Here is a 21841-nt window from a genome sequence, read left to right as displayed (position 1 = left end):
CAATGTGATTTGACTTCATGTTTACTATATCTCTTCTGATCTGGTGGCATTTCATTGGCTTAGGAATTATAGTTAATTTGTTTGGGGCCCAGAGCACTAAATTAAGAATTTTTTTAAGAAGACATTTATTTGAAAGGCAGAGTTAGAGAGAGAGAGAGAGAGAGAGAGAGCTTCCTTCTGCTGGTTCATTCCCTAAATGGCCACAACAGCCAGAATTGGACCAATCCAAAGCCAGGAGCCAGCAGCCTCCTTCAGATCTCCCACATGGGTGCAGGGGCCTAACTACCAGGCGCAATAGCAGGGAACTGGATCAGAAGTAGAGTATGAGACTCGAACCGGCGCCTATGTGGGGTGCTGGCACTATAGACGGTGGCTCTACCTGCTATGCCACAGCACTGGTCCCACACTGTTTTAAGTTAACGGTGAAACGGTTTCTTTAAGGTGAAACGGAGGCTCTCAGAAGTTAAATCGCTTACTCCAAATCACACAAAGAATAAATGTCCATCTAGAATTTGAATCAAGCTTCACCTGGCTCCGAGTCTGTGCCTTTAACAAATTAATAATTACTACATGGTGGAGAGGCGGCAAGATGGCGGAATAGGCAGGAAGCACACTTAGTCCGGGGGGAGAGAAAGTTTAATATAAATGGAGATACTGCAGTGTCAAGGAAGAGTAGGGGATGAAACAGCAGAGGAAACTCTTCCGGAACTAGTGATTCACAGTGGACCTGCGTGGAGAGCGTGGGAGCCCAAGTTCGGGACACCAGCGGCAGACTCAACGCACCAGCGCTGGAACGCGAGGTGAGCCGAACCTCCATAGCCCGAGATACCAGCAGGCAAGCGGAAAGAGGAGGCTAGAGGGAACGAGGCTTGAAACTCCGTGGGGAAAAGTTCACCAGGCTAACTAGAAGAGAGAGAGGAAAAAATAAAAAAAGTGACTGATACGGACACAAGTTTCTCTCTCTCCGCTCACCTCTCACAGGCGAGCAAGACAGAGCAGGCGCCATTTTGGACATACGTCATAAGCAGGGCGACCTCAGGTCTGCACCAGCCCTGAGCCTAGCAGAAAAACCTGACTCTGTGGGGAGGGGTGAAATAACAGGAGATTAGCATCTAACTTGGCAACCCAGTGGGAGACTGCAGGAGAATTGGAGCCCACACTGAGGGCAGCAGAGATTCCCTGTGTGGTCCTTGGGAAAGAGCTTCCGATCTCTGGCTCCTGTGGGTATATCATTTGCCTGCTAACTACCTCCAATTACGTTCAGCTGTGCGGAATTACTTCCCTTTTAAATCAAAAAAAGAAAGAGAGATTTACCACACCTAACCTGGGAGTGTCATCCTTGACACACCCTCAACCCTGAGGAACCAAACACAGCTCTCAGTCCACACTCATCTCAAGCCTCTAAGGCTCCACTGAAAGCAGACAGTCCACTTAATATAGAGCTATAGTGTAACAAGAAAAAACACCACAGTGAAGAAACCAAATATCTCCAACATGCCAAAGAACAAACGCAAAAACCAAGCTAACAAGAACAAGGAAGAAACTATGACGCCCCCAATTGAAAAAGACACCCCAATTCAAGATTATGAAGATGATGAGATCGAAGAAATGCAAGAAGCAGATCTCAAAAAATTGATAAGAACATTAAGAAGTTCTCAAAAACAAATTCTTGAACTACAGAAATCCTTCATGGACAAGATAGAAAATCTCTCTCGTGAAAGTGAAATATTAAGGAGGAATCAAAATGAAATGAAACAACTAGTGGAACAAGAAACTCTGATAGTGACTAGAAATCATAATGAAATGAAGAGTTCAATAGATCAAATGACAAACACATTAGAGAGCCTTAAAAACAGAATGGGCGAAGCAGAAGAGAGAATATCAGACTTAGAAGACAGAGAACAGGAAAGGAAACAGGCAAACCAAAGAAAAGAAGAAGAAATTAGAAATCTAAAAAATATTGTCAGGAATTTACAGGATACTATTAAAAAACCCAACATTCGGGTTCTAGGAGTTCCTGAAGGCATGGAGAGGGAGAAAGGATTAGAAGGCATTTTCAGTGAGATACTAGCAGAAAATTTCCCAGGTTTGGAGAAGGACAGAGGCATCTTAGTACAGGAAGCTTATAGAACCCCTAATAAACATGACCAAAAGAGATCCTCACCACGACATGTTGTAATCAAACTCACCACAGTGAAACAGAAAGAAAAGATCCTAAAAGGTGCAAGAGAGAAACGTCAGATCACTCTTAGAGGATCTCCAATTAGACTCACAGCAGACTTCTCATCAGAAACCCTACAAGCTAGAAGGGAATGGCGAGACATAGCCCAGGTACTAAGAGAGAAAAACTGCCAGCCCAGAATACTATATCCTGCAAAGCTCTCATTTGTGAATGAAGGTGAAATTAAGACTTTTCATAGCAAACAGAAACTGAAAGAATTTGTTGCCACTCATCCTGCCCTGAAGATGCTTAAAGATGTGTTACATACAGAAACACAGAAACATGGTCACCAATATGAAAGAAGGTAAAGGAAGGAAACCTCACAGCAAAAGATCACAGGAAGCTCAATTTCTCTTTGACATAGAATTAAACTCTGATGCTCTGTTAAAGCAATGTGTTAAAGTAATCTATTATGTTCTCTTGATGTCTGTTAAATTCTAATTGTTCAAAAACAGCTGCATTTTTATTAAGAGCTATGGGTTATTTAAATATGTGCTTTTTTCAAAAATTTGAATATCTGCTGCTCATAAAACTAAAGCGTTGTTGGTTCTGTGTTTAGCTGTCCTCCTATAGGTTCCTATGGACTTTTTCCAGCCACTTTTATTGTATTCAGTACTTTGGGATGGCTCTGTAAACAGATGAAGCCAATAATGTATTAACAGTACCAAATGAGAGAAAGTATGGTTAACTGAGGTTACTAAAAAGAAAAAGCAATTCAAATCAATTGGCAATCTACAAAAAGAGTTAAAGATTTTAAAAGCTATTATTAAAATTGATGTATTGGTCTATTATGCTATATTATATGTGTGTACATATTGTATGTCCACATGGGGAAATTTTATTAAGAGTTTTATTTTAAATGGCTTATAGATAAGATTGTCCATAAATTTAAGCTGCTAAAATCAATCAAAGATACATTTTAATTTGTGGGACCTGAATCTGTGTATCATATGTTTTAGACTTGTTGGTAGAAAGAAACTAAAAACATTTTAGATGGTTGTGCTTAAGTCTACTGGCTAAACAAACTACACCATGTTAGATATTTAAGAGGTGTTTTCAAATACATGATTCTTAAAATTTATAGAAGGCATTGGACCTTCTGGTAAATGTTTTCTTAAGTTGTTATCTAATGGTTGAAACGGTTTGCTAAGTATTCATGTGATATTGCTATTGTCAGCAAGCGATCTAGGACTTGCTCCCTCATTTCTCTATTCTAAGCCCAACTTGTTCTTTCATTTCTCTATTCTCTTCAAGGTAGGAAACTAATTCTATTATGAAGGAATCTGTAGAATGCACAATTTAATCTTTAGACCTTATAAAAGAGATGGCTAACATTTTTCTGCAATAGCATAGCCAAAATAAGAACTCAAATAATAATCTCATAGCTAGATTCACTTCGCCATCAGCGAAGTATACAGTAAGTAGAAAAAACCTCCCTTTCAGACCAAAGGGAAAGAAAGTTTGAAAGTGAGAATATAATTTTCCTCATGGGCATTGTCTACCTTAGAAAAACTACTACAGAACATGCCTGTGACTATAGACTTGTAGTTCAGGCCACCGAAGATTAGAGATGGGAAACGGGCACTCCCTTGACTTGCATCCTCTGGTCTGCTTTAACACAAACCAGGAGGAAAAGAAAGCTCGGCATCAGAAGCAATGGGTGGCAGGCCTATTAATGGCTGATCTGTACAGTGATCTGCCCTCAAGGAGACCCAACAGGCCAGTCCACTGCAGTGGCTATCAATGTGGTAAGCCTGGGCTTCAGCAGAAGTCAGCTTGTGAAGAGCCCTGGCAGCTCTGCCAAGAGTTGGATCACTGGAAATGGACCTGCCCTGGAGTCGAAGGATGCCCAGGTCAGAGCCACAGATCTTATTGGCTCTAAGCTGAAAAGCCCTTCACTCAGCCCAACTTCCAAAATGACCACTGCAGCTGAGGGGATGGTCAAGTAGGGTCAGCAACATTGCAGGCAGAACTGTAAATTTCTTGTTAGAGATGCCACCTGCCTTTACCTGGCCAGCTCTCCTCCCAGCCCAGCCAAGTAATGAAAGTCAACAGAGTGCCTTCCCCTAGGAGGTTCACACCTCCCTTAGGATATACCCCATGTGAAGAGATAGATAGGTCTGGGCCTCTGAATTTACAAGGCCTAAAGCCCACCAGATTATTATCAAGCCCCTTCTATCAGGTTCTATTTGCCTCTCAATCAGAAAACTTCATTGTAGCTTAGACAGCACCTTTCTTAGCTCCTCTAATAATGACTCTGTCCTTTGTTCTAGGCCCTGTCTAGTGCACTTGGGCCTCATTCCTTTGTAATCATAACCTCTACTCTACCACCAATGGCTCTACTCCCAACCTCTGTGTACTGATGGTCCTCTTCCCCACTTAATGCTGTATAATTGTTCAAACCTGGTAAATGCCACTCTTAGGATCATTGGTTACTATCCTCACTCTGTCTTTTATGACCTTGTCTAAATATGATCAGAGTCGGTGAACTTGGAAGGCTTCCATAGCCTTGGCAACTCATGACGACAGCCTAGGATGGTTACTGGCGCCATAAACTAGAGTGTCAATTTGTTGGGTCAACAACAGGAGCCACTGTGCACTTGCTCCTCATGTGGGATCTCTGTCCTTAATGTGCTGTACATTGTGATTTAATGCTATAACTAGTACTCAAACAGTATGTTTCACTTTGTGTTGCTATGTGGGTGCAAACTGTTGAAATCTTTATACTAAATTGATCTTCTGTATATAAAGAGAATTGAAAATGAATCTTGATGCAAATGGAAGGGGAGAGGGAGCGGGAGAGGGGAGGGTTGCGGGTGGGAGGGAAGTTATTGGGGGGGGGGGGAAGCCATTGTAATCCATAAGCTGTACACTGGAAATTTATATTCATTAAATAAAAGTTAAAAAAAAAATAATTACTACATGGCTAATTACAGTATTGTGAGACAACTGGTAACAGATGTAGAAAACCCAAAGGAAGAGACAATTAATTTTGTGTGGGGAGGAAGTGGTCTTTGAGTTTTCCAAGTGGCCTGGCAAGGAAAGAGTTTCAGGCACCAATAAGAAGCAGAACAAAAAGGGTAGTGAGAAGAGGTTTACCTGGGGCAGGCATGACAGTGATTGAAACTGAGGGGAGTGGGGCAGGGGGTCGATCAGGGAAGGCTTTGCTTGCCAAGAAGCAGGCCATCTTTGAGACGCCATCGCCTCCTGCTGTGACCCCACCATCCTCTGCTCTGCAGAAGTCCTCCCAGAGGCCTCTTTGTCACACAAACCGGGCCAGGAGCCCTCTGTAAGGAGCTGCCTGGTGCCAGGCAAATCTAAGGCCCATGCTGACATCCACCACCCCAGGCTCCAAGGACCCTGCAGGTTCTGTTGACAGCACGAGGACGGAGGCCCCAGGGAATCTGCTAGCTGACTCCAAGGTCAGCCCCCTCCCCCGCGGAGCCCTGGCACTTCTCACTCTACTCACAGTTTCGAGTCCAGCTTCAGGAGGAAGCCCAGCCGATCATACTCTGAAAAAGAAAGAAGCAGAAGATGTCAAGGAAGTCGGGTCGCTGCTGACCTAAGCGGATCACAGTCCCCAGATCTTACCCCAGGGGACAGACCCACCTCAGAAAAGAAGACAATACAACCACTGCAAGGCACAGACCCAGATGCACCCTGCCACGCTTAACCTGAAGTCTCAAAAACACCTGCTCAGCTCGAAGCCTGTGAAGAACCAAGTGTCACACAAGGCACTTCCCAAGCCTTCTAGGTCAACTGGTCTGATGCTGGCATAGAACTGCCTTTCTGTAACAACATGGTGCTTGGAACTGAAATTCAGTAAAGCACAAAACTGAACCCTGGAGAAGAAGGTTAGAAGCAACATTTGGGGGCTGGCACTGTGGCGTAGCAGGTAAAGCTGCCGCCTGCAGTGCCAGCATCCCATATGGACGCCGGTTCGTGTTCCGGTTACTCCACTTCTGATCCAGCTCTCTGCTATGGCCTGGGAAAGCAGTACAAGATGGCTCAATTCTTTGGGCCCCTCCCCACATGGGAGACCCAGAAGAAACTCCTGGCTCCTGGCTTCAGATCAGTGTAGCTCCGATTGTTGCGGCCAATTGGGGAGTAAGCCAGCGGATGGAAGACCTCTCTCTCTCTTCCTCTCCTCTCTCAGTGTAACTCTGACTTTCAAATAAATAAATAAATCTTAAAAAAAAAAAAAAAAAAGCAACATTTGCTTCCTCTAGGCTCTAAGCATCTAACTGCTGTACCCTCCAGGTCAACTCCGGGGTAAGATGTAACAGCCATGCCCTTCCTGGGAACCATAAAGAAGGGATAAATCTGATTGCTCAAAGAATAGGAGAGCTAAAATAAAATTTAAAGGGCCAGCTGTGTGGCCAGTGAGTTAAGCCACTGCCTGTGACATCAGCATCTCATATAGGAGTGCTGGTTCGAGTCCCAGCTACTCAGCTTCCAATTCACCTCTCTGCAAATTCACTTCGAAGGCAGCAGAAGACAGACAAGTGCTTGGGGTCCCTGCCACCCATTTGGGAGACCAGGGCGGAGTCCTGGCTTCAGCCTGGCCCAGACCTGGCTATTGTAGCCATTTGGGAAGTGAACCAGTAGAGGGAAGATCTCTCCCTACTGCCCCGCCTCTGCTTTTCAAATAAACTTTCAAATAAATACCTAAAATAAAACTTAAACACATTGGCAAGCTGTCTGCAACAAATGATACATTGTTAATATTCTAGTATCTTGCCTAAGGAGGTTGAAAAGGTTTTACAAATTGTATAGAGTACAAGATTTTAAAATGGATGTTTGGGGCTGGGGGCCAAAGAGGAACTATGCATGGGGAAAACAGTAACTCTCTCTGGGGGTAAGGAGGGCACCAGAGTGAATGTGTTGAGGCCCTGGGTGCTCTCCAGAGGAGGCGCACAGCTCTGGTCCCTGGACTTCCTGTGGCTAAAAAACAAAGCTGGAAGCAATGGGTTTGCGGTTCACAGTGTCCACAGATAAACCGGGAGAATCGCAACTATTCCTGGTACTCAGAGTTAGAGGGAAATTCCCTGTGATCTCAGAAAGCATTTGCATCAGGCAAATGGTAGGAAGTGTCATGGCATAATTTCTTCCAGCTTTGGCCAATGATTGCAAAAGGAGGATGGATGTGTGTGTGTGTGTGTGTACTAAAACAAATGGTCTATGAAGGCAGTTCTCAGCTGGCCTGGCTTGATCTGAGGATATAACAGAAAACCAATACCAAAACGCTGGCTGAAATAGGCTAGGCAGCAAGGCTCAGGGAACTCAGCCAAGAAAGGGAAGCCACACACACTGATGGGCCCCTCACGGGGATCATCCTGCAAAGCCAGTTCAGGCCAGGCTCAGGGCTTTCAAAATCAGCTGAGCTGTGGTGATGAGGAGTCCTCTTCTTAAGCCTGGAGATAGCAACTAGGACACAGACAGCTCCCCTCCCAAGAGAATGCCCCTGGGCACCCGGCGGAAGCCTTTCCTCAAAAGAACTGCTTGACTCTAACTCAGATAAATAGCTGGGAGACTTTCTTTAAGAAAGAATTTGTGAGAAGGGGGTGGGGGGGTGGGGGCAAAGAGGTTTACATTTTTTAAAATCCTAAAAACAATTTGCAAAAAGAGTTAGTTTCAAGTTTACAACTCTCAACCATGCTGCTTTGTCATTCCAGGGAAAGGCAGCCTCATCAGCTGCTGCTTGTTCCCCACGTGGCGACCACCCTGGAGCACCTACCATGCGTGCTACCGCGCTCAGACCTCAGCTCAGCCCTGGATTCCTTCCAGAGACGCCAGAAAACGCTTCCTCCTTCAGGTGCACAGAGCACCACCCCTGCGGTGAGCACTGAGCCTGCAGTTAAGACACCCAAGTCCCCCAGCAGAGTACTTGAGTCTCCACTCCACATCCAATTCCAGCTGCCTGCTAACACAGCTCCCAGGAGGCAGTGGTGATATCTCTAGGAACTGGGTTCCTACACCCACGTAGGAGACCAGGGTTGGGTTCCCAGCTACTGGCTCCTGGCTTTGCCCGGCCCTGCCTGGCCCTGCCCGGCCCTGCTGGATGCAGGCGTTTGGGGAGTAAACCAGTGGGTGGGTGAGCTCTGTCTCTCAAAACAAAAACCACCTTATAGAACACTTTATATCTGAAGAAATTCTGGGCCTTCTCCATAGTTTCCCTGAACTACCTGTTGCTTTCTCTCTTTTATTCAGAATCACTGAGTACCAGAAATATTTCACTTTATTTTTTACTTTAAGAAAACAAAACTGTGTGAGCCCATGGACGATTAACAGCGACTGACGCTTGGCTTCAGCGCCAGAGCCTGAGGGAATGGAAGCCATCTGGAGACCACATGCTCTGGAGACCGGAGGATGGAAGCCTCCACACCTCGAGCTAACTTGCAGGCAACAGCACAGGCCCAGCGAGACTGCCTCTTCTGAGTTTGTTTTTTTCCCCCTTAGTCAGAGAGCTGTATTTTTTTTTTTTTTTAAGTAAAATCTCTCAGTTTGTAAATACTGGCAATGGATTTAAGAAACATCTAAAGATTACGTGAATCAGCCAAAATATGTCAACGGCAGAACCAGCGGCTGCAGCTTGTCAGCTGCCCTGGACTGCCAGCCTGCCAGGTCTGTGGCTGCACGCAGTAGATGCCCGAGAAGTAGCTGCCGACGTATTATCAGGATTATTTGCTCTCCACAGACATAAATCCACATCAAATCACAAAAGCAGGAGCTGAAAAGGTAGCTTTAGCCAAGCCCCGGGGTGACAGATTTCAGACAGAGTGAGGTGCGAGACTAAGATGCAGATTTTCAGAGGGAACGTCTGAGTCGCTGTTACAGAACCTGTCCTGCACCAAGTACAAACGGGACCGGGTGCTGGAGACAGGCGCCCAGGGCGTGCAAACAACTCCTCAGGATGAGGGGTCGATGAGGCCCACCTCCTCGGGCAGAATGGGTGGCCCTGGTCTCCCGCTGTGGCTGGGTGAGGGGAGCTTCCAATGGGGGACACGGTGGGCTGCCTGGCATTGCCTCCTGCCTGACAGGCCTAGAGCTCACAGACGGGTGGGTGGGCTGCATGGCGGCGGCACTGGGACTGGCTGCACTCCCAGAACCTGCTGCAGAAGGGGATGTGTGGATGAGCTGGGGTGGGGCTGTTTTAGGTCCTTTCCCTTATATAGCTGCACAGGGGGCTGACAGGTCCTCAGCTGACAGTAGGGGCCGACGTCCTGGTCCCCAGGAGCTACACGAGGAGTGAATGGCCGGGCCGGGCAAGTGCATTGGTCACACGGGAAGTGCGGAGGAGAGGTCATGGAAAGGGGCTTACAAAACGCCTACACACAAGAGCACCCCACCTGAGTCAGCTTTAGACACCTGCTAGGTCCGCAGGCAGCAGCCACAACCCTGGGTCCAAGCACCCACTTTCTCCCTCTCACAGCAATAGCACAGAGGTTAGAAATAGCAAAGGCAGTGAGGAGGAGGAGAAAAACAAAGCACACATCCCCTACCCCAGAGCAGGCTCCTGTTGCCATTAAGTCCCCATGTGGGGGAGGGGAAGCAACTGCAGCTTTGAGTGCATTGAAAGCTGTAACTATTACATAAAACCAGACACTGTAATTTTGGAATTGGCAATTCAATGCGACCATGGGATTTTTATTACCTTAGAAGTATCAAAAACATCACTGGAAGGGCCGTCGTCGTGGTACAGCAGGTTAAGCCACCACTTGTGATGCTTGCTGTCCACATTGGGAGTGCCAGGCTACTTGGCTTCCAGTCCAGCTTCCTGCTAACGTGCCTGACACCAATGTGGGAGACCCAGACGGAGTTCCAGGCTGCTGGCTTTGGCCTGGTCCAGCCTTAGCCATTGTGGTCATTTGGGAAGTGAACCAGTGAATGGAAGATCTCTCTGTTTCTTTCTCTCTCTGTTGCTCTGCCTTTCAAGTAAATCATCTTCAAAGACATCATTGGTATTCTCATGCTGAAGTATTTCAAGGGGCCAGGGAGGGGAGACAACATGAAGGTGATTTAATGACCACCCCAGAGTTCCATGCTATCAGGCCTCCTTCCTTTGGCTCGTTCTCCCAGATCAGCTTTCCTTATAAGTCCAACAACACCACCACCAGCCTGCAGCTCTGTCCCAAAAGGGGGATGGTGACTCAGCCTCCCTGCTCCTGTCGGCCAAAGTCCTGGGGAAGGGTGGGGGCTGGCCTGCTCAAACCCAGATTAAGGAGACAGAACTGTGCAAAGACATGGTTCTTTAGAAGGAGCACTCACCAGGAGTATGCTGCCTGGAACAGAAAGGCCCCTCAGGAATGGGGTCTCTCTCTCTCTCTCTCTCTTACTCACACACACACACATACACAATTACACTTGTATTGGGCAGCTTGAAGTTTGAGAGCTCACTGATGCTATTTTTTAGATCCTTTCATTTTGATACTTTCTATCAACAGATCTTCTGGTTCACTACTCTGGTCTCCTACAGTGTCTAATTTGCTGAGGATCCCTACAGTATATATTTCATCTGAGACACTGTAATTTTTTTCCTCTTTAGGAGTTCCTTTTTATATCTGCCATGCATTTCCTTCACATTCTTGTGCTTTCCTTTACCTTCTGACCACATGGAATACGCTGCGACCTCCCTGGCTAATTCTATCATTTGTGTCATCTTCAGACCTATTTCTACTAATTGCTTTTTCTCCTCATTATGGGTTCTATTTTCATGCTTTTCTGAATTGTGTGGTAACTTCTGACTGGGTGCCAGACTTATGAATTTATCTTGTTGGGGGCAGGATACTTATGCATTCCTTAACTAGTTTAGAAATCCAATTGAGTTACCTGGAGGCACTTTGATCCTTTCAAGGCTTTGCAGGGCTAGGACTAAGAGGCAAGCGTGCACTTTAGGGTTAAAATGTACCATCACTAATTCTGCCCCACCACAAAAATGCCCTTCTGAGCACACGATGAGATGGCCCACACCAACTGACCTTCCAGTGGTTCATCTCCAGCACCAGGCAGTCGGCAGTCTCCTCAACCACACACATGCATCAGCTGAGAAGCCCAAGGGGACCAGATCCCCAGACCCCTCTCCATGTGTTACTCTGTCCTCTCTGATAATCTGCCTGTGAATTCTAGCTGCCTTGGTCTGCTCAAATTCTGTTTACTCAACTCAGGAAGACTGTGGGTTCTGTTTGAGCTCTCCTCTGTCTTGTGCCTGGAACTCTCTTCAGACCATCAGCTTGGACAACTACAAGGATCAACCTCAATCACTTCCCTTCCTTAGAGAGACTGGTGTTCTGTGCTGCCTATTGTTCAATGTCTTAAAAAAAAATTTTCTGTATATTTGTCTATTTTTTTCAGTCATTTCTGCTATTTTTTTTTTGACAGTTATAGACAGTGAGAGACAGAGAGAAAGGTCTTCCTTCTGTTGGTCCACTCCCCAAATGGCTGCCATGGCCGGCACTGCGCAGATCCAAAGCCAGGAGCCAGGTGCTTCTTCCTGGCCTCCCATGCGGGTGCAGGTGTCCAAGCACTTGGGCCATCCTCCACTGCCCTCTGGGCCACAGCAGAGGGCTGGACAGGAAGAAGAGCAACTGGGACAAGAACCCAGTGCCCATATGGGATGCCGGCACCACAGGCGGAGGATTAACCAAGTGAGCCACAGCACTGGCCCCCGTGTCTACTTTCTTCACACTTTCCTTATTCAGTCTGGACTTCACCTTGCTCAACACCCTGCCTAGACCACCCAGCTATCTTTTCACTGCACCCAAACCAAATCTCTCATTCCTGTTTACCCCTCTCCCCTGTGATTCACACTTTTACCCCACATCCTATAGGCACATAAAACTCAAGATGCAGGAGAGGACATTTGGCCTAGCAGTTAAAATGCCTATGTCCGAGTACTTGGGTTCAACTCCCAGCTCTGGCTCCTGATTCTAGCTCCCTGCTGATGCAAACCCTGGGAGGCAGCAATGATGGCTCAAGTACTTGAGTCCCTGCTACCCACATGGGAGACATAATGGAATTCCCAGGTCCCAGCTCTGTCCTGGCCTAGCCCAGACCATGGCAGGTACCTGGGGAGTGAACCAGTAAATGAGAACGTGTGCTCTCTCTCACTCTGTGTGTGTGTGTTTGTGTGTGTGTATGTCTCAAAAACAACTCCAGGTGCCGCTCAGAGTTCATCTCCATCACCTTCACACACCCAGAATCTGGTCCTCTCCCTGTATTTCCTATCTTTTTTTTTTTTTTTTAATTTGACAGATAGAGTTAGACAGTGAGAGAGACAGAGAGAGAGAGGTCTTCCATCCACTGGTTCACTCTCCAGATGGCCACCACGGCCAGAGCTACACCCATCAGAAGCCAGGAACCGGGTGCTTCTTTCTGGTCTCCCATGCGGGTGCAGGGGCCCAAGCACTTGGGCCACCCTCCACTGCCTTCCCGGGCCACAGCAGAGAGCTGGTCTGGAAGAGGAGCAACCAGGACTAGAACCCGGCGCCCATATGGGATGCCGGCGCCGCAGGCAGAGGATTAACCCAAGTGAGCCACGGTGCCGACCCCTGTATTTCCTATCTTAATGAACGGTTTCCACTCTTCATCCAGCTGCCCAAGCTTCAAACTGGAGGAAATCCCTTGACTCCTGCCTTTCTTCTATTTCATTAAATTAACTGCCATATCCTTTTAATTCCACCTCCTAAATGGATCTCAAACTGAGCTGCTTTTCTCCAGCTTCACCTCTGACCTGGGTTACCGTGGCAACCTCCTACAGGGCACTTTGGCCTCCGTCTTGCAGGTCTCTGAGAGGCTCTCCCTGCTGTAAGCAGAGCTGTGTTTCTAGAAGATGCGCATGGTTTTGCCACCTCTGAAAGGACTCTTGTTCTCAGCACCAGGTTGGGTCCTTCCCAACCTGGCTCCAGCGACTATGCCGACTTCACTTCTGGATTCCCTGCATTGCCCCCACTGTGCCCCTGCCATGTTTTATGCGGTAGCCAGACTGAACAATTTTATCTTGCTCCAAAATAGCCTCACCTTCACTTCAACTACTTTTCCCAACCCCCATTCACATGGGTCACTTCCTACACAGTTCTCAAAGGTCCACAATCACTTACAACTCAAAATGCTGCAAATGAGACTTATCTTCACCTCCAGGGGTTTTGTTTCCTAGAATCAGCATTGTCACCCAATCCTCCAAGAAAAACATTTTGGGTGTGCCCCATGTCTCTCGTTTCTAAACACAGACCTTCCCCCCATACCACTGTCACTGCTTTTGCCCAAGTCCCCACTGCTGTGTAGACCAAGCAGCACTGCCTAGCCTGCTTCCTCAGCCTCGTCTTCCTTCATTCCTTCCTCTGCAGCCTTCACGCCGGAGCCCAGTGCAGGCAGTTCCTGTGTACCTGGTAAGTGCTCACCCTTCAAGACACAGCCAGCACCAAAGCGCAATTCAATGCATATTCTTGGGGTGGACACTGGCACAGTGGGTTAAGTCGCTGTTAGGGACACTTGCATCCCATATTGGAGTCATGCCTTAGCTTCCGATCTAGCTCACTGCAAATGCAGCAGGTGATAGCTCAAGTAAGTCCTGACACTCACATGGGAGACCCAGATGGAGTTCCTGGCTCTGGGCTTTAGCTGGGCCCAGCTCCAGTTGTTTCAGCCATTTGAGGAGTAAACCAGCAGATGGGAGATCTCTCTCTCACTCTGTCTTTGAATTAGACAAACTTAAAAAAAAAAAAATTAAGGGGGAGGAAGTATCAATTAACCCATTTGCATATGTTCTTGCAGTACAACAAGGTGCATGATGATTTAGCTTTGCTGCCTCCCAGCCTCATCTTGTTTGGCTTCTTGCCTTGTGCTCTGTGCCTGGCCATTTCGGCCTCCTCTCAGTTCCAGGGATTTTTTTTTCTCACAGGCAGTTTCTCCTGCCTCAGGTGGGCGCTCACCTTTCCTGTTCATTCTTCAGACCCTACTGCAAGCGTTCTCCTTCCTAGCTCACACCACTCTGAATGCTCCTTTGATGCGGGGAGCTTTGCCGGCACAGCGCTCACTGCAGTCTGAACCATGTATCTACCAGATTGCTGGGCGGGTGCCTCTCTGTTCATCCTCATGTCCCGAGGCTTTTCTGGGCTTCCCCGTGGCGGCACCATCGGAGGCTGCGAATGGCATGCAAGACAGATGCTGAATGAGCGACACTGTGCCCTCACATGTTAGCCTAAGTGCCACTTGCCAGTGCTCTCTGCCAGACTGCGAGAACTGGTTGCACTCTGCCATCAGGTGCAAAGCAGTAAGCGAACACCCATTGTTTTGCTCCTCTTTTAGACACTCGCCCCTGAGTTTCCTTCAGGGGCTGCAGGCACCCTTGGCAAGCTGTCCAAGTGTCAGTGGGATTTGTGTCCCAAGGATAGGCACCTGACAAAAGCTAGGTTAGCTGGACCCTTCCTTCTCCTTTAAGCTGACTGACACCAGGGAGAAAATCCGTGAACTGAAGAGCTGAACCACCGGCTCTGGGGGTCCTGATTCCTAGGCTGCCCGTCATGGCCTCTCTCAGGGTTGAATACTTAGCTTTTGATTCTGTGGGTACCCATGACCTTCTGATAAATGCCTTGTTCTCTTCTTAAATTTTATTTGTAACAGATACGTAAAAGTTGTACATATTTATGAGTACCACGGGATGTTTCAATACAAGTATACAATTGAGTCCTGTAATATTCAAATGAGGGAAAACCACATCTATCTTCTGAAACATGTATTTCTTTATGGCGAAAACATTCAGAATCCTTTCTTAGTTTTTTTTTAGAACACTATATGTAGTTATAGTTATTATAACCTGCAGTAAGCCTACTGTGCCACAGAACACCTGAACTTCTCCTTACTGTAACTTCCTGTCTGTTACTCAACCTTTCCCCACACATCTGTCCTCCCTCTCCTAAGCCCCTGGGAATCACCATTCCACTCTCAACGTCTATGAGGTCACCGTGTTCAGAGTCCACACACAAGTGAGCTCGAGTGGTATTTGTTGTTCTGTGCCTGGCTGGCTTCACTCAGTACACTGACCTCCAATCCCACCACATTGCACATGCCAGGATTTCACCTCTTCCACGGCTGAATAGCGTGCTATCAGGTACATGTGCCACGTTTCCAGGACCCATTTACTAGGTGATGGGCACTCAGGTTGCTTCCATTTCTTGGCTATTGCACATAGTGCTCATAGTGCTGCAATAAACATGGGAGGGCACATATTTCTTTGAGCTCCTGTATACACCCAGGAGCAGGATTGCTGGATCATACGGTGGTTTCACTTACAGGTTTTTGTTTTGTTTTGTTTTGTTTTTTGAGGAAATAGCATGTTGTTTTTCACAATGGCTGCATTAATTTACAGTCCCACCAACAGTGTGCAAGAGATTCCTTTTCTGTACATCCTCACCAACACTTGTTATCTTTTGTCTTTTTGAGCATAGTCAATCTACTGGCACAGATGATATCTCATTGTGGGTTTTTAGGAGGGAGAGGTCTCCTATCTGCTTGTTCACTCCCTAAATGCCCACAGCAGCTGTGGCCAAAGCCAGGAGCACAGCAGGGACCAAGCACTCAAACCATGACCTGCTGCCCCCAGCACGTGCGTTTGCAGGCCAGACTTAGCAGGGCCAGGACTCAAACCCAGGCGCTCTGCAGCGGGATGCAGGCACCAAGGCAGGGCCTTAACCATGCATCTGCCCCGCACTATGACTTAATTTGCATTCCCTTGAATAGTGAGAACCATTTTTCCTTGTACCTATTGGCCTGCTGTATGCATTCCTTTGAAAACTGTACAGATCTATTGCCTATTCTTTAAATGAATCACTGATTGATTGATTTATCTATCCTTTGCCATTGTTCTCCGAATTCCTTCTATATTCTGTCATCCTCTGGCAGATGTACAACTTGTAAATATTTTCTCCCAGTCTGTATGCTGTCTCTTCACTCTGTTGATTGCTTCCTGTTGTACAGAAGCTCTTTAGTTTGATGAAATCCTATTTGTCTATTTTTTGCTTTGGTTTCCTGTGCTTTGGGGATATTATTGAAAAAGTAACATCCAGTGTCCTGAAGCATTTTCGCTGTGTTTTCTTCTAGTAGCTTGTCTTACATTCAGATCTTTACTGCATTCTGGGCTGGTTTTTGCACATGGTATTATAGAGGTTCTGGTTTCATCCTTCTGATGTGGCTACCCAATTCTTCCCAGCACCATTTGCCTCTGTCAAGGACGAGTTGGCTGTAGATGGATGAGTTTACTTTGAAACTCTACTCTCTACACTGATCTAGCCATCCATCTTTATGCCAACACCACGCTGTTTTAATCACTTTAGCTTTGTTGTATATTTTAAAGTCAGCGTAATGTCTTCACCTTTCTTCTTTTCATTCAAGATTGCTTTGCCTATTTGGGGTCTTCTGTGAAAATGCCATTGATATTTTGACAGGTAGCAAATTGATTTGCACATCACTTTGGATAGTATGCACATTTCAACAATACTGATTCTTCCAATCCATGAACATGGATGTCTTTCCATTTTTTTGTGTCCTCTTCAATTTCTTTCATTAACATTTTACAGTTTTTCATTGCAGAGGTCTTGATGCTCTTTGGTTAAGTTTATCCCAAAGTATTTTATTTTACTGTAAATTGGAAATAGAATTGTTCTCTTGATTTCTTTTTCAGATAATTTACTATTGGTGTATAAAATGCTACTGATTTTTGTATGTTGACTTCATATCTGCACTTTGCTGAATTAGTTTATTCTAACAGTTTTTGGGAGAATCTCTGGCGTTTTTAATATATAAGATCATGTCATCTGAAAACAGTGACAATTTGGCATCTTCCTTTCCCAACTGAATGCTCTTTATTTATTTCTCCTGCCGAATTTCTCTGGCTAGGACTTTCAGTATCATGTTGAACAGAAGTGGTAAACGTGGGCCTCCTTGTCCTGTTCCAGGGCCTTCAGCTTCTCCCCACTGAGTCTGACGTTAGTGTTTTGGATGGATGTGACCTTTGTTATGCCGAGGGTCATTCCTTCTGCACATAGTTTGCTCAGGGTCTTTGTCATGCAGGAATGCTGGGCTTTATCCAATGCCTTTCCTTCACCTATTGAGATGACCACGGGATTTCTGTCCGTCACTCTGTCCATGTTCATTCTTTTTCAGTCAGCCTGAATCAGTGTCTGTGGCTTACGATTACACAGTCCTTGTATGCACTTTGGTCCTCCTAAAGGACAGGACTCGCTTCTGTGTCTCCAGCACTTGGCCCAGTGCTGCTGCTCCCTAAATACACCAAGTGAAATGGAGGAATGCAAGGGGTGGACAAGTGACCCAAGGAGCCTAAGGAGTAGCCCCGAGCCTGCTTCTCTGAGTTCCTGCACCCCACTGGTAGTGGCAGTGGTGGCAGCAACAGCAGGAGCTGCCTCTCCCAGTCACCAGTCTGGCGTCTCTCACAGCAGCCCTTCCCTGCTCTGGCCATTCCTGATGCCCAGCCCAGCCAGCTCGTTACATCACTGCCCACACAGAGCTTTCCCCAGCATGACTGTCTGCTGCCCTCTCAGGCTCCCTGTTTCAGTCTCTGGCTATTGCTCTGGGGTTTACAACTTATCAAGAAAATGCCCCTGTATCATTTATAAAAATTTATCTTTTCCACCAAGTGAGCCTCCAGTGACTGGCCTGCCTCCGTGTCAACCGAGGCTCCTTCCTGACGGGTACTCTGCTCTCGGCATAGGCTACAGATTCTGTGTGCGGCTCCTCAAGGGTTTCCTTGACTAGCAGGCAAGCTTAGGTATGATCGTTAGGAGGTATAAACCAGAAAAGAAGGCAACCAGGCAAGTGTAGCCATAATGCTCTGGGCACACAGCTTGTTTACTGCTAGGAGGGCTTGGACAGAGCCCCAGTCCTCAGAGCATCTCACGCTACACAAATGTGTTCTCGGAGTTGCAGGAGAACTCGGCTCCTACAGAGGAAATGAAGCGGTATTTCAGGGACAATTCCCCTTAGCAAGCCTGCAGAGGACTCACCACCAGTAGTGCACTGATCCACATCTGTACTAAGGGCAGAAGACCCTGGGACTCCCCAGCCCGCCAGGCACACTCTGCACGGATAGTCACATGCAGTTCTCCTAGCCCCTGAACACTCCTCCCAGGTATCAAAGCAGCAATCAGCAGTGTGGAGTGAAGGGGAAATGTTTAGTCTGGGGGCACAGCTCTTCTGCCTCAGCCAGGCTGGACAGCCTGGGATTACAACAATCACTGACCAGGGAGCACGTGTGTCCTCCGCCCAGCTCCAGGTGGGAGTGATGCATGAGTGATGCAAATCCCTGCCTGGCTCCTGCTGCACCTGTGCCTGCACCAGGTCAGCACCGGGAGTGCATCAAGCACCTTTCAGACGCCCAAAGTCTTCGAAATTAACCATTAATTCTTCCACTGCCACTTCACAGGGGTAAGTCCATTTTTTAAAAGATTTATTTATTTATTTATTTGAAAGTCAAAGTTACAGAGAGGCAGAGGCAGAGGGGCGGGGGAAGTTTTCCATCTGCTGGTTCACTCCCCAAATGGCCACAAAAGTCAGAGTTGGGCCAATTTGAACCCAGGAGCTTCCTCCTGGTCTCTCATGCAGGCGCAGGGGCCCAAGGACTTGGGCCATCTTCCACCGCCCTCCCAGGCCATAGCAGAGAGCTGGATCAGAAGTGTAGCAGCCTAGACTCAAACCAGTGCCCATATGGGATACTGGCACTGCAGGCGGCAGCTCTACCCGCTACGCCACAGTGCTGCCTCCAAGTCAATGTTTTTAGTCACAGCAAGATTCATGTAAATTATAGGGAAAAACTAGAAAACTGATAAAACTCTTAAGAGATCCAGAAACTGGACATGGGCAAAAGGAAGCCACGCACCAAAACGCATACTCACCTAACAAAGAAATGTCTCACCGAATGCAAAGTGGACAGTTACAAGGAGAAATACGTGGTGGACCTCCCATCACCATGGTGGCAAACACATAACTCTGAAGACTGGGCTCGCAAGACCAGTGAGAATTCAGATTTAGACGATTAGTGAATGTGAACGGATGCCAAGAACCTCACATTTCACAGAGAATGCAAATGCTTTTCAAGTTTACAGGGAACTTTCTGGAAAATTGACCACCTGTGAGGCTACAGCACAAGGCCAGGTCCCCAAACTGGACGAATTACTAAAAATGTAAGCAACGGGAAGCTCTCAAGTGGGCACATGTTTCTCAAATTCTAATCTTCAGCTGAATGCTCCCATTTTATCCTCGGCAACAAAACACTGTCAGTTCCTTCCCTCCCAGTGATGAGCTCGCTTCCACCACCAAGGAGAAGCTGTCAGATTCCAAAACCTGAAGAACCACAGTTTGTCTGTCAGTTGTTGTTTCAAGTGAAGATGATGTTCCAGGAGAGATGTGGCGGCTGACCACTCAACTTCACAGCGTGTCTCCCCAGTGCAACCAGCCTCCCGGTACATGGCAAGTGTCGCATGTGTGCTCCCACTTCATCACACAGATTATTAAAAAGACACACACTGGAGGGAATAAATCTTTTTTTTTTTTTAAATATTTATTTACTTGAAAGGCAGAGTTACAGAGAAAAACAGAGAGACAGAGACAGATTTTTCCATTCACTGGTTCACTCCCCAAATGGCCACAATGGCCAGGGCTGGGCCAGTCTGAAGCCAGGAGCTTCTTCCAGGTCTCCCTCATGGGTGCAGGGGCCCAACCAGTTGGGCCATCCTCCACTGCTTTCCCAGGCACACTAGCAGGGAGCTGGGTTGGAAGTGGAGTAGCGAGGACTCGAATTGGCACCCATATGGGATGCTGACATGACAGGTGGCAGGTCCACCCACAATACTACAGCACCAGAGAAGAAATCTAATATATGTAACAACTGTTACTGCTTCATCCAGGGCATTTTAAGTAAAACTGGCTTTCTTCCCCCCACAGTGTGGAGCTTCTGCAGGAGCAGATGTTCTTGGTGTTCTGAGCAACATTGACGGGAGCAGGCAGGCCCGCTGAGGACAACCAGGGGGCACAGCTCCAGGTAGAGGCCAAACACCAGTCCTCATGGACACCAAATTCCTCTGTATGTGCAGCTCACGTGGCCTGGCATGGTCTCCACACTGGCTGCACCACCAACACAGGATCCCAACACACCATTCTGAAGTACTTGACACAAAAAAGCAACAGTGGGTTTGAAATCCACTTGTTCTATTGTGAGAAACTTCATTACAATTTGGATGGAAGGAAAGGAGGAACTGTTGGGCTCTTTCAATATAAGTTCAACTGTTGTGAACTTTCTGAATGAGTTTCATCTTCTGAATGACTGTGAAAATGGGTTTACATTTTTTATCAGTTAACTTGTGTCAATAAAATTTCTTTATGATGATGACAATTGAGTACTTTTTAAGAGAGCAGCGTTAAAAGGAACTACATCAAGCCTTCCAAGGCATAACATCTAGTATAGACATTTATGAACTCTGAAATAATGTGTGAGATTTTAATTGAAAAATTTTGAAGATATTTACTTGTAGGTTTGACAGCAATTCAACAGTTAATACGAGGGGGCTTCAAAAGGTCCACAAGAGATGAGCATTACAAAAAAACTATACATGGATTTTTTTTTTTAATTCCATTAATGTTTTGAAGTCTCCTCACATATACTTTAATACTTTCTTGGGGCCTGTGCTGTGGCATAGCAAGTATGGGCACCAGTTCGAGTCCCAGCTGCTCCACTTCCCATCCAGCTTTCTGCTATGGCCTGGGAAAGCAGTAGAAGATGGCCCAAGTCCTTGGGCTCCTGTACCCGTGTGGGAGACCCGAAAGAAGCTCCTGGCTCCTGGCTTCAGATTGGTGCAGCTCCAGCCGTTGTGGCCATCTGGGGAGTGAACCAGCAGATGGAAGACACCCCCCCCCCCCCCCCCGTGTAACTCTGACTTTCATAGAAGTAATAAAATAAATCTTTAAAAAAATACTTTCTTTATGCTCACTATAATTATAAAAGAAAATTATGTTTTCACAGTACCCCAAGTCCACCCTGTTTATCTTAATTTGGCGTACAAATGTTATCCTTCCTGCCTATATCCTGATGTGCAAGCGCTTGGGAGCATCATGCCAGGCAGTGAGATCCTGTTCCAGGACAAAGGGCGACTTTCCTGAAAGTTCCCTAAGCTTCAGGCTCCGGAGCCCCAGGACAGAGTTTCAGGGAACACAGCTGCATGTCGTGTGCAGGAGGTGCTACTGGACTTTTCAGTCTCAGGGGACCCACCCCCTTGACTCATTTGAAAAAACCACCAATTCCCATCCACTGTTACTGTGTTCAGCATAAAGCAGATGCTTCTCAAGTAACTGTAACTGCTGGTGTAGTACAGCGGGTTGGGCTGCTACCTGCAACACCAGCATCTCAAAGGAGCGCTAGGTTCAAACCCCAGTCGCTCCACTTCCAATCCAGCTCCCTGCTAGTATACGTGAAAAGGCAGCAGTATTTGGGTCCCTGCAGCCCACAGTGGGAGACCTGGATGGAGTTCCAGCCTCCTGGCCCAGACCCAGCTATTGCAGCCATCTGGAGAGAGAATCAGCGGATGGAAGATCGATCTCTTCTCCCTATTGCCCCTACAC

At 47.0% G+C, this 21841-nt stretch overlaps 1 protein-coding gene across 5 annotated transcripts in view; it reads right to left on the bottom strand.

Moving 5' to 3' along the window:
• Positions 1–21841, bottom strand: part of ST3GAL3 (ST3 beta-galactoside alpha-2,3-sialyltransferase 3) — a 233531-nt gene that overhangs the window by 107158 nt on the left and 104532 nt on the right. For all 5 annotated transcript variants that reach the window (XR_009865916.1, XM_062191125.1, XM_062191127.1 and 2 more), the window contains one exon: positions 5691–5733. Coding sequence is in view for 4 of the 5 variants with exons in the window: in XM_062191125.1 (XP_062047109.1) it covers positions 5691–5733 (43 nt within the window). In the remaining variant the exon portion in view is untranslated. The remainder of the gene's footprint in view (positions 1–5690; positions 5734–21841) is intronic.

The sequence above is a fragment of the Lepus europaeus genome, chromosome 5 (genome assembly GCF_033115175.1).
Source record: "Lepus europaeus isolate LE1 chromosome 5, mLepTim1.pri, whole genome shotgun sequence".
Lineage (NCBI taxonomy): Eukaryota > Metazoa > Chordata > Mammalia > Lagomorpha > Leporidae > Lepus > Lepus europaeus.
This window is presented reverse-complemented; position numbering and strand designations above follow the sequence as displayed.